At 42.6% G+C, this 12,490-nt stretch overlaps 1 protein-coding gene across 5 annotated transcripts in view; it reads left to right on the plus strand.

The window, feature by feature from the left end:
- The window catches only part of LOC149305798 (protein BANP-like), a 177,127-nt gene that overhangs the window by 71,955 nt on the left and 92,682 nt on the right, over nucleotides 1-12,490 (plus strand). For all 5 annotated transcript variants that reach the window (XR_016271701.1, XM_089476711.1, XM_089476709.1 and 2 more), the window contains one exon: nucleotides 9,048-9,215. Coding sequence is in view for 4 of the 5 variants with exons in the window: in XM_089476711.1 (XP_089332837.1) it covers nucleotides 9,048-9,215 (168 nt within the window). In the remaining variant the exon portion in view is untranslated. The remainder of the gene's footprint in view (nucleotides 1-9,047; nucleotides 9,216-12,490) is intronic.

Genomic DNA, 12,490 nt, shown 5'->3' on the forward strand with positions numbered 1-12,490 from the left:
GGTACTTGGCGCTCTTAGCTTCAGAGGCAGCTGGGGCATGCTTTGCCATTGTGTTTCCACATTATGGAATTTGCAATGGAATCAAGGCTCTGCTTCCCAGACTTAGAGCTAGGGAGAGTAAAAGCAGATTGTCACTGGCTTGGCCCCAGACTTTCACAGATCAAGGCAAGATGTGTCTCTTGGTCGGGGTGGGATGGGTGGGGAAGGCTGTTGGCTCTCAAGCCAGCCAAGATTTGTAGACCCTTGCACATGTAAAAGAAATATGTTCAGAAAAATGTCTTCAAAGCAAGGCATGAAAAGCCGCCACAAAAATGGAAAGAGCAGACTTAAGTTGCTGCTACTGGACCTCTCTCCAAACCCCTTCTTCTCCTTATTGGACTTTCCAAAGCCTGGCATTGATTTCAAACCTGCTCTTTGTAAATCAATTCTGGTTTTTGTTTTGTTTTCTACCATAGAGAGAGAGGTGATAGTGGGCAAAAGACAGATGTAAGTGCTGAAGGCTACAGTCCTTGGCTTGCCAGAAACCTGCCGGATCCAACATTTTTTGCATCTGAGAAAAGGGGCTCCACTTCTCCAACTGGAATTCAAAGGCAAAGCCTTCTGGCATGATGGTTTTACTTTGGGATGGGGGAATGAGGGCATTGCCCCCCATAAATGAAATTTTCAGTGTTGCCAACAAGCCTCGAAGATATTCCCTGGAATGTTTTACCAAAATCCCCAGAATTCCCCAATATTTATTATTATTACTCAGTCAAAATCCCTGGAAATAAATTAATTAACACCCCCCCCAAAAAAAAAATTCCCTGGAAATTGGCAACACTGGAAATTTTCCTTCGCTCCCCAAATGCCTAACATTGCTGAGAGTGAGTCACTAAAAATTGTTCACACCTAGAACTCTTCTGTTTGTGGTGTTTGCATTCCCTTGGTTACTTTGCTTTCCCCTTTCCTTTGGATGCGTGAACTCCATCTCCAAACAGTCTTCCAAGGCTGACCACACTGTAGAAAAAATGCAGTGTGACACCACTTTAACTGCCTTGGTGGAAATTGAAGGAATATGACATTTGAAGGGCAGAATTTTTATTTGCTCTCATTCCTCCTCCCACATCTTTGTAACTACCAACTGGTTTTTAATGTAGCTGTATGTATTTGCTGCCGTTGGCCAATTGCAAAAGGCTGGTCCTGCTGTTAGGCAGAGAAAGACAACCACAGGCAGCCCTCCATAACCATAGATTTTTTATATATATATTAAAAATACATACATTGCAGGAATCAAACCTTGATTTTGCCATTTTATAAAAGTGATACCATTTTACTGTGCCATTGTATTTAATGGGACTTCAGTATCCATGGATTTTGGTATCTCTGGAGGGTCCTGGTACCAAAACCCAGCAGATACCAAGGGCCCCACTGTATCTTATGTGGCATAATAAATTAATTAAATTCTGGGTCCACTGCAAATCCTGGACCCAGTCTAAAGCTTTATAAGGCCATAAGTGTCTTGAGACTGTCAGAAGGTTTGCCGTCTCCCACTTATATGTCACCTTGGATCTTGGTACGGTGATTCTCCAACCCTTGCAAGAGTTGATGTACTGATATTTTCTGCTGCTTCCTTTATTCTGTTTCAAATTTTATTTTCATTTAATTTTGTATTTTATAGCAGGTTTTTGTTTTACTTGTAAACTTCCCAGAGAGCTCATTATTGTTGTTATTGCTGTTTTCTCTCTGATCCACTGAGCTAGTGCTATGAAATATAGGCAGACCAGCCTCCCTTTCTCTTGTTAGTAGCTCAGAATCTCATCTTTTTTGCACTGTTTGCTTTCCTGTCTCAACTCTGCTTTTGGCACCCTCCCCACTTTCCCCTTGGATTTAGCCAGAGATATGTCCCATGCATCTTATTATGGTATCGTCTGCTAACAAGTCATACAGCTTCTATCTAAGTCTGAAAACAGACCTGCTGTTTTTTGCTTGGTTTTGCCATATATGAATCTTGACCCAGCCACTGACTGTCTGCCTTTTTATTTACAGTGAAACACTTGTACAGCCAAGTAGTGAAATGTCCTTGGTGGCACAGACAGAGTTTTAGCTTGAAAGGCACCAAGTAGTTGGTAGCTGTATCATTTTCCTCCCTTGAGCATCATACAAGCATGGTATGGATTCACTCCAAGACACATTATTTGGGTCATTGTCAAATGCCTTCAGCTTCAAGGCAGTTCCTTTTAAAAACAGGGGTGGGGAACCTGAGATCGTGGGGCTGAATCCAGTCTTACTGGGTTCCCAGTTTAGCCTGCTAAATTTTGCCAAATGGCCACACCTCATTCCCCCATGACACCATGGTTTGGTAATTTCCCAGTTTTTGTATGGGGTTTTTATGCCCTTCTGAAGGTTTAGTTACTGAGAGTCGGTTCTTGATGCTAAAATATGGCGGTATTTATTTAATTTTTTGGTCCTGTCCTTTTTACGCCAATGTGTCCAGCTGTCATTTTTGCTCATATCTGAGTTAAGCCTGTGGCACATGAATAGGAAGCAAATAACATAAGATTCAGTCCTCATCTTGCTTCCATCTTCTGGCCCAGTCTGCTCATATAATAATAAGAGAGATATCCTAAGCTGCCATTCTGGTAGGAATTTGACAAGATATGCCTCTCTTCCTCTGGAAGATCAAGTGGGAAAGCAAGGAGTAGTGGCTGAATTTGTTTGCAACCTGCTTTCCTCCAGAATGTAGCATCTGGCACATGATTTTTCTCTTAAGAGGTTTTAGAAGTCAGAAGGTATCCCTGGAATCACTTAATCCCCGTTGTCACTGAGAGAGGAAAAACAGCCTCACCGCTGAACGCAAGCTGTTGCTTTGCGTGAGAATTAATGCACAGCTCATCTGGAAAAGGCATTGCATGATTCAAGGAAAGTGATGAGTTCATGAACACTCATAAATTGAATTCCAGAAAGTTGCGTGGCCAGTCCTTTTCAGACACACACTCTTGTGCATTCTTTGTCTCTTTCAGCTCTTCAGAAGGAGTCAAAACCATCAAGGACTGGCGCTGCTGACCATGCCATTGCTGGCAAAATGTAAATAAAGGCACACAGCTGTCGGGTATCCTGTCGCATCAGAGCTTTCCAAAGCCACAAGCTCCTTTGGAAGGGGAGAAATTTTCATTGTTGATTCCTAAGTTAGCTTTTCTTGGCGGCACACATGGTGGCGTTTGCCATCCAGCCAGAATTTTGTGATACTGTGGAAAAGAGCTTATGTAACAGGATGTCTCAGGAAGGCTTTTACACACACACACACACACACACACACACACACACACACACACACAGGGAGTGTGTTTGTGTTTGTGTGTATGCACACAAATTATCAGACGAGGTTTGGATGGAAATCTCTTTGTCAGTTCTTTCCATCTAAACATTCTGATATGCTGAAATTGGATCATATGTTTGTGTGGATATCATAATAATAAAAAATTATTTATATTTCCCGCCTCTCCCTTCGGATTCTGAGTATCATGTATCTGTATGTTTTGCCTGTGAGGCAAATAACTGGATTGGTGGCAGCGGAGGATTTTGGGTCAGGAAAAAGGCATTGGGACAAAGATGTAACAACTCCTTTCTTTTGTGCCGTAGTTTTAATCTGATATAGGAAACCTCTGTGACTTCATTGGCCCCCATCAAGTGTCATAATAGAAATTACTTCATCTTGTATCTATTCTTTTTCAGATCTGGTGACTTTTCGCATCAGGGATGGGGAATATGTGGGTCTCCAAACATTGTCAGGCTGCTGTTCTCGCAGTCCTTTCCTTGGGTGCATCTGCACTGCAGAAGTAATGTAGTTTGACACTCTTTTAACTGTCATTGCTCAATGCTATGACATCCTGGCATTCCTAGTCTTGTGAGATATTTAGCCTTTTCTGTCAGAGAGCTCCGTAGTGGCACGACAAACTACAAGTCCCAGGATTCCATAGCATGGAGCCATGACAAGTTAAAGCACCATCCATTTCCATTCCAGTTGACTCTTGAAATCTGCAAGCTTTTTTTCCAGTTTGTGAAGGGAAGAAAAGCAGTGTGCCTAGGCCATCCTGGAAAGTGAGGACTGTGTGCTTCATAAACATAGTGCTGGCTTATATATTACATTAGATGTGAAGCCAAGGCTTTCACAGCCAGCATCCATAGTTTTTTTGTGGGTTTCTCAGGGTATGAGGCTTTGTTCTGGAAGAGTTTATTCCTGGTGTTTCGCCAGCAGCTGTGACTGGCATCTTCAGAGAAATGAAGATGCCAGTCACAGCTGCTGGCGAAACATCAGGAATAAACTCTTCTAGAACATGGCCTCATAGCCTGGAAAACCTACAAAAAAACCTATTACATTAGACTTTGCCCATATTCATCCAGCTGTAGTTATGGGTGGGAATGCACACTGATATATACACGTTCCATTGAGAGTGGCACAGTGTTGACAGGCGTTTATGCTCAGCTGTAAATTGGTTGCACATCTGGCTTCTGTCCGTCTGCCTCCCTCTTTGCTAATTTCTGCACATTTAGATAGAATTGGGCCGGAGAAGAGTTTGGGATGATAATCCACACTGGCTGGACGACAGTTCCACATGTCACAGCCTGGACCCAATGGATCGCTGGCACCATCGTTGTCATTAGAGAAGAGTGTGATTTTGGACAGATAGGCCATAACATTTGTATCACCTCTGTAGAATTCCTGTTCCCTTGAGCATGAGTGGTCGAAGAAGGAGTGCTGAGAGGTTTTATGAGTCTCCTCGCCTGCTCCCCCCATCTCAATCTCATTTTGAAACTGGCAGATGTGAAACTCCTTGGCTCTTCCTCCTTTCCCTTCTTGGACTTCCTTTCTGGCCTTCTTGGTTCAGTGCTCCTGTATGCAGCAACATCTGGAATCTCTCTGTGGTTTTGCTGAAACGCCTGGCTCCTCCTCTTTGCCCCGATTTTGGGGATGGCAGATATTTTTATCGTCCCATTGTTGCAGGTGGTCGATGCCTCTGAGCAGCCTTATTCTGTGGCGTGCTTTCTTTCTTTTAAAACCTCTGTCCTACTTGTTTGGATCATCAGCAAGCGATGCAAAATTGGGTGGCTGACGGTGGGCATTTTCTGGGCCACATGCTTGGCCTGACAATATGCCAGTGCCATCCCAACCCTCCATCCATGCTGTTTTCTCTTGATTTGATCCTGTGTTCCACCTAGAATGCTTTTGGGATTCTTTGAGAGAGAAATGAGGCTTCACACATCCGCAAATGCATGCAGTGGCACACACGGAGGTTAGTTTTCAATCAGGATTTGAAAGGGACCAACTGTGACTCCTGCAATGCAAACTAAGAATGATGCAATAAGGGTTTGCGATGGACCAACAATGACTCTGAATGATTTCAGTTTGAGAATTGTGCATGACCACTGTTTGGCAGGGAAGAAGTGAAGCCTAAAGGCAAAACAACAAGCAAGCACACTCGAGCACGAGAGCTGTTTACTTTTCTCTTAGGTTAGCTATTCTAACTCTAAATTCTGTTTTCAAAAATGATTGGATTTACATAAAACTGTGGGCATTTGTTGAAAATATTTTTGCCGTGTATGTTTCGGGGTTTTTTTTAATGCAATATTTTGTTTAACAACAGTTGTTGCAAACAGCAGCTTCTGGGACGACTCGGCCTATTAAGAAATAGAATAGGGTGATGAGCATTGATGCAGCGTTGTGTTAGTGAGCCTTTTACTTTGCAGTCCAAATGGCCAGCTTTCTGAATACAGAGCAGTGGCCATGATGGCTAGGGGATTCTGGGGGTTAATTAAAACCAGTGTTTCTAAGCTGGGTTTATGACCTAGATGCTTAGAATGGTTTACCTTCACTGTTGTTGTGTGTGTTCAAGTGGTTTCTCACTTACGGTGAACTCAAGGCAAACCCACTGAACTGGGGACATTTATTTATGCAGAACAAACCTTCTGTCAGTGAGGCAGAGAGAGTGGGACTTGCCCAAGGCCACCCAACATGTAAACCACTACATACTGGTTCTTAGTTTACACTCTTTGGTAAGAATAATAAAAGGTAATCAAGTGCAATACCAGAAACAACCTTATGTTAACTGGAATCTTTCTCCACCTTGGTGTCAGTATTTGCTGTTAAGTCAAGTTCAACTTATGGCAGCTCTATGAATCAGAGACTTCCAAGAGCCTAGATCATCAGGTTTTGCATACTCAGGTGTGGCTTCTTTGCTGGGGATATATCTGTCAGGAAATGACATTGGTGCGGCCACTAGGGGGAGCTGTTGTGCAGATAATTTACAGTTCCAGTGGCAGCTAATGTGTCAGCATTCAAACGGCATCATCGGAATGTTGATGCAACTGTCAACTGTCAGTTCTCAACTGTCACTGATGGAGAGAGAGACAGTTGGTGCCTCAGAGAGTGGGCTGTGTTTGTGACAGAGAGGCAGTGAGATGGTTGTGTGTTAATGTAGCTGCCTCAGAGGTTGTGTTATTGTTGGTTGGTGTAAATAGTGTGTATTAGAGACAGATGTCCAATACACTGTGTATATCTATGTTGTAAATACTGCAAAGGAAGAGTAAAGCCCTCGTTTAGAGTGAAGACTTATAAGAGTCATTATTAGTTGAAGACATCTTCACAGATTCCTTCTTCTTGGCGTCCTGTCGATGTGGTTGAACTCTGCAGGTGGTCGCGGTGGACACTGCGCATCATTTCCATAGGTCCCAACAAGGGTTATGGGCGCAGCACACAAGCCACAACAATATCCACCTGCAGTGCTGTCTCCCTCTTTTTCTGTTGCCTCCTCCTTTACCAAGCATTATAATTGTTTCCACTGAATCATGTCTTCTCATAACATGTCCAAAATATGGCAGGCTCAGCTAAGTTGTGAAGTCGAAGGCTTTCATAGCCAGCATCCATAGATTTTTGTGGGTTTTTCAGGCTATGTGGCCATGTTCTAGAAGAGTTTATACCTGACATTTTGCCAGCATCTGTGGCTGGCATTCTCTGAAGATGCCAGCCACAGATGCTGGAGAAACGTCAGGAATAAACTCTTCTAGAACATGGCCACATAGCTTGAAAAACCCACAAAAAACTCAGCTACTTTGGCTTCTAGGGAGAGTTTAGGCTTTATTTGTTCTAGGATCTATTGATTCAACTTATTACCTTGGCCTCTAGGGAGAGTTTAGGCTTGATTTGCTCTACAACCCATTGATTCACCTTTTTGAGAGTCCATAGAACTCTCCTCCAGCATTGAATTTCAGTTGAGTTGGTTCTCCTCCTGTCAGCTTTCTTCGCTGTCCAGCTGTACATAGAAACTGGAGCTACTTTGGCATGGATCATTCTTGGGTGTTGTCCAGTGTTATCTACTCTGAACCACACAATCTTAAGCAGATGGAGGTCTTTTTTAAATCATATGCTGCCTGATTCTTCTCGCTGGAGATGTTAGAGGTGGAAAGGGGATCTTCAGCAAGTCAAGCAGGTCCTCCACTATGGAGTTATCAGCCTACCTTGGAAGGCTTGGGTTCACTTTTCCCTCCTCAGAAGGTCCATGCAGCCTCTCCAGTATGTTTAAAAAATCTTTAGCAAAACTGTCTTCTCCTCTAGCTGCCAGCAAGATTAGCGTTGCAGGTTTAAAAGAAACTTAACTTTCCCTGTGTGCAGCATGAGAGATCCACTCCTGGTTCTGCATCTCTTGGTATGGTTCTGGTAATGCTCTGCCACCCATAGTCTGGATTCTCCTAGCCAAGAAGTGCCCCACTGTAATTTGAAACAAGAAATTGGTCCGCTTGTGGGTACTCTGGTGTGAGCTTTCCCTTAAAGTAGCAAGATGGGTTTAAATGGGGACTTCTGAAATGCTGACTCTGTACCATGTGTTAGCTTTTCCAGCTATTAGTATTGTGTTTTTAACCCTACTCCTACAATCTCAAACCACAGGTTTCTACCACATTTCAAATCACTCATGTATCAGCTGTTGTTTGCTCTCATTTTAAGCCCAGTCTTTATTTAAGCCTTGCAGGAGCTTACTGCAAACTCCAGCCAAAGCAAGTGTCGCCCCATTTTAATATGAAATCCTCCTGCGTCTCGGTTCCCAGCCACCCCATACTCAAGAATCGGGATGGAATAGAGGAAGGTCTGCTTCTGAAAAGTATAGAAAACAAACACAACTTTCCCTCTTAGCGGATTAGAGCATGTTGACAAGTGTCAGTCTTGGGAAATTTAATATTCAAGGGATTGAGAATCTCTAGTTCAGGGAGGGCATGAGGAAGACCCCCTTTTCTCCACACAAATAGCTGTCCATGTGGAGAGAGGCTGCCATGGGGAACAATTTAATATGCCCTCCATCTGCTAACCCTTAGGTTGGATATGGTGAAGTGCTTTTAAAGTCACCAAAGTGTTGTCTCTGGGAAGGTATTTGGGTACAGGACCTTTATGAGGATCTCAGAAGCTGTCTCCTTTACCAGTCAGGCCAGTTAACCCCATTGCTTTGATTTGCATCTACTGTCCTCTTAAGTGGACTTGAGCTGGGGACATTTATTGATGCAGAACAAACCTTCTGTCATTGAGCTATCAGGTTGTCCAGAAGTGTAGTGAAATGTCTTTCTCTGGAGTTTTTTTAAAAGAAGAGACTGTGTGTGTTGTTCTGCCAGGCTTGAAGGCATCCTGGCTTAATATCCTCTCTTTCAATGGATTTTAAATAGTTTTAACTCTGTAGATTGTTTTTAAATAACACATGCAACGCATATATTTACGTGTGTGTGTGTGTGTGTGTGTGTGTGTGTGTGTGTGTGTGTAAGATATATATTATATGTTTTTAATCTGTACTGGTTTTAATAATTTAGAAGCCTCCTTGAGTACCACTGTTGGCATAAAGGCAGATGAGGATGATGATGATGATGACAATGACATCTTCCATGTCTATAATTGTGGGTGTGAAATAATGGATGTGGGAGGAAAGTTGTAGGACTCGGATTCAATGGCTTCCATGCGCTTCTACGTCAGCAGTGCCACTGATTGAAGCTCACAGACTGTGGATTTTATATGGTAGATTTCCTTTGCTTTTCAGGTCATCTTTTCTATAAGTTTGGCATCACCGAATCTGACTGGTACCGGATCAAACAGAGCATAGACTCCAAATGTCGGACGGCTTGGCGGCGAAAGCAACGAGGCCAGAGCCTTGCGGTGAAAAGCTTTTCAAGACGGACACCTTCTTCCTCCTCTTATAGCGGCTCTGGTAAAAAATCATTCTTCTCTACTGTAAATAAGCAAGCTTCTGTCTTCAGGGTAAGCAGAGTGTGGCTCTCTAGTTGGTGTTGGACTGTAGGTCCCACTATTCCTCAACATTTGCATTGCTCGCTAGAGCTCATGGGAGTTGCAGTTCAGCAATGGCTGGATAATCATACATTTCTCACACCTGTTCCAGTCCCCTTTATTTCATTATATGTATATATTCTTTGTGGGGGAGAGAGTGAGTGTAAGTATATATACAGTTGGCCCTCCACATTTGCAACTTTGACTTTTCATAGAATCAAAGAATTGGAAGAGACCTCAAGGGCCATCCAGTCCAATGGATTTGATTATTCACAGATTTGATAAATATGTTATCTCTGGTAATCTCTAGGTCCTCCAGCACTGCTCTTATTGTCAGTGTCCACAAGAAGTTGCATTGGAGAACCTAGAGATTTCTAGAGAGGTTTTATATGTGTGTGTGTGTGTGTGTGTGTGTGTGTGTGTGTGTGTGTGTGTAGAATTTGCCACTTTCCCATTTTCATGGGGGTCCTGTACTCCTAATCCCAGCAAATGTGGAGGGCCCAATGTATGTATATGTATGCACCCTTGAAAAAGTGCCCTACCTTTTGCAGCAAAGCTCAAAGTAGCTAATGGGAACATAGCAAATAACATAGCAAATAACCACAGTGAAATAGGAAATACATTGCAATGGGGATAATAACAAACACATGGTTTCTTGATCCGGAAAGAGACAAAACAAAGATGTGTGATGGAGAGTCACAAACTACAGACTTTTGTACCTTGTGCAGTCCTGTGGCCTTTTGTCTGTGGCTGCTCTCCTCTAGCCCTTGTCTCTTGCCTTGGAGAAGAAAGACTGAAATTCTTGGGAAGCCTGGCTCTTGAAAGCAACAAGAAGCAAAATAAAGAAGCATATTCAGATGTGTTTTATTTGGCTTATCGCTGTGCCAGATTTGGAAGTCAGGTTGGGTTTATTTTCTTCATGAAGGGGCCCTTCATATGTGTAGAAAAATGCACTTATTATTGCTAATAGTTCATTAGCACACCTAGGCCATGGCAGCTTTGGCCATTATAACTCTTATAAATCTTTACGGTAGTACAGTTTCTTTGCAGTTTCGTAACGGAAGAGTTCATAAGGGTTGAATACATATTCTGAAATAAAGGAAAAAGCTATGCTGTGTATTGATTCCACTTATCAGGATACACTTTTTAAAAAAGCCCCATATTTTTCACCCCAAAGGAATGTTCACACTATCAGAAAACATAGTGAGTGGTTTTGCTTTTCTCCATAGGATTAAGCACAAATAATAAATGGCAAAAGGTTGACCCAAAGAATGTCCTTTTGGGATCCTTCTGGCTCATATTTATATTAAAAGCAGGGCTGTGGGACAATTGCATGTCATATATTAAAAGCAGGGGCTTGAGAGGAGGCCAAAAAAGAGAGGGGAAATAAGTTTATATTGCCCACATGAAGGTTTGGGTTGCATGTTAATACTAACCACTGTACCATAGGCAAGGAATGACAAAATCTGCTTTCTTGCTGGAAAATTTTATATGCTTAACTTGATAGCGCTTACCAAAACAACAGTTAGTATGACTGTATCTACAGTCTGGATCCCCCCTCCCCGAACTTTAATTTGGTTGTTTTCGTCTGTGCATCCTATAGGCCAAGGGGACAGATCAGGATGTACTGGTAGATCTCTGGGTGATTTGTAGTAGATCGGAAAAGGTTGCTATACAAACTAGTAAAACCATAGCCAGTTTAATTGCCTAAATTTCAGCTGCAAAGCGGAGAAATGTTTGGGAGTGGAAATCAGAGTGGCCATCGAAGTGAAAAGACTCTGAGAGCTCAGCTCCGGTGCTTAAAATAAAGCCCTGGACTGAGTGAGCACTCAGATGCACCTGGTTCCTTAATTTTCAGTGTTTCTCAGTCTGCCACCACATGAAATTTAGCTCTTGGCTCTTCCTGGAGGATCTCAGGGGCCATAGTTAAAAAGACAAAAACAAAGTACATCTCATCTGTCTGCCTAGCCCTGCTAGAGGCATATTCGAAGGTATCTGTGCATGACTGCAGCACACAATGAGAAGACTTCCATCCATATGGTGGAGGTGCTGCTGTTGAGTTTCTACCAAACACACTGAGCACTGGCAGTGCCATGGCAGACGGTTTCGGACTAGGATGGATAAGTTTTTACTTCTTCTCCTGCTTATTTTTTGACTTCCTTCTTTCCTTCCTTCCTTCCTTCCTTCCTTCCTTCCTTCCTTTTTTGTGTTTTAACTGCTGGTTATATGTTTTTAACTGATACATGTTGTACTTTAATCTGTTGCCGTTCCTCATCTTGATCCATGCGGGAGGTGGGTAAGATATGATGATGATGATGATGATGATGATGATGATGATGATGATGATGATGATGATGATGCTCACTATGGATTATAAAAAAGGATTTTAAAAGCAATTGCAAAATTTCTGAGTGTCTGAAGGGGACCTCTTTGGGTAGGGCATTCCATAATTGCCTTGCAACAATAAGCAACTCTTTTGAGTTGCCATCCACTTTACTTGTGATAGCGGTGTTGTTTAAAGAAAGCCATTGGCTGATCCATCTTGCAGTATTGGCAGGTTGACATGGGAGAAGGTATTTCTTTTTTGCTTTTTCTGTGAAGCATACAGGAGGAACAGGAAATTACTGTACAAAAGTGAAATTCTTGATTGTTTTTGGATCCTGGGGTACCTTGTATCCTACTTGTCTAGCAAAGAGCTGACTGGCATTTGGCATCACTGGGCACCATGAAGGTAGGAAAAGTTGGCGGGGCTGGACAAGTTATTTAGGACCATCTTGCAAGCTTTCAAGAAATATAGTGGTTTGGTGCTGACTATCCCACCAGTCAGTCCAGAAGCAATAAGGAAGAGAATGAAAATCGAGGTAGGGAGGAGGAAAAAGAAGGAAAGAGGACAGAAGATATAAACACTTGGAACTGTGGGGAAGGAAAGGAGAAAAGATGCTATCTGTAATTCTGCCTCTACCTTCAAGTAGCTACAGGAACCACTCTGGCTTTGATTCTTTGCTTGGAAATGTTTGATTGGAATTACAGCCCCGTAAGTCATAGCTATATGTAAGCTCTCATATCCACCAAACAATAAATCTCACAACATTCTCGCTGCTAGGTAGCAAGCAAAAGTAGGTAATATTTCTTGGCTCCGAAGGGATTGGAGACCTGCATTTCGTGCTTATGATAACAAAGCTGTCAACTATGGCTTTA

The sequence above is a fragment of the Sceloporus occidentalis genome, unplaced genomic scaffold, assembly GCF_023333645.1.
Source record: "Sceloporus occidentalis isolate IW3139 unplaced genomic scaffold, rSceOcc1.0.p SCAF_10, whole genome shotgun sequence".
NCBI classification, from domain to species: Eukaryota; Metazoa; Chordata; class Lepidosauria; order Squamata; family Phrynosomatidae; genus Sceloporus; species Sceloporus occidentalis.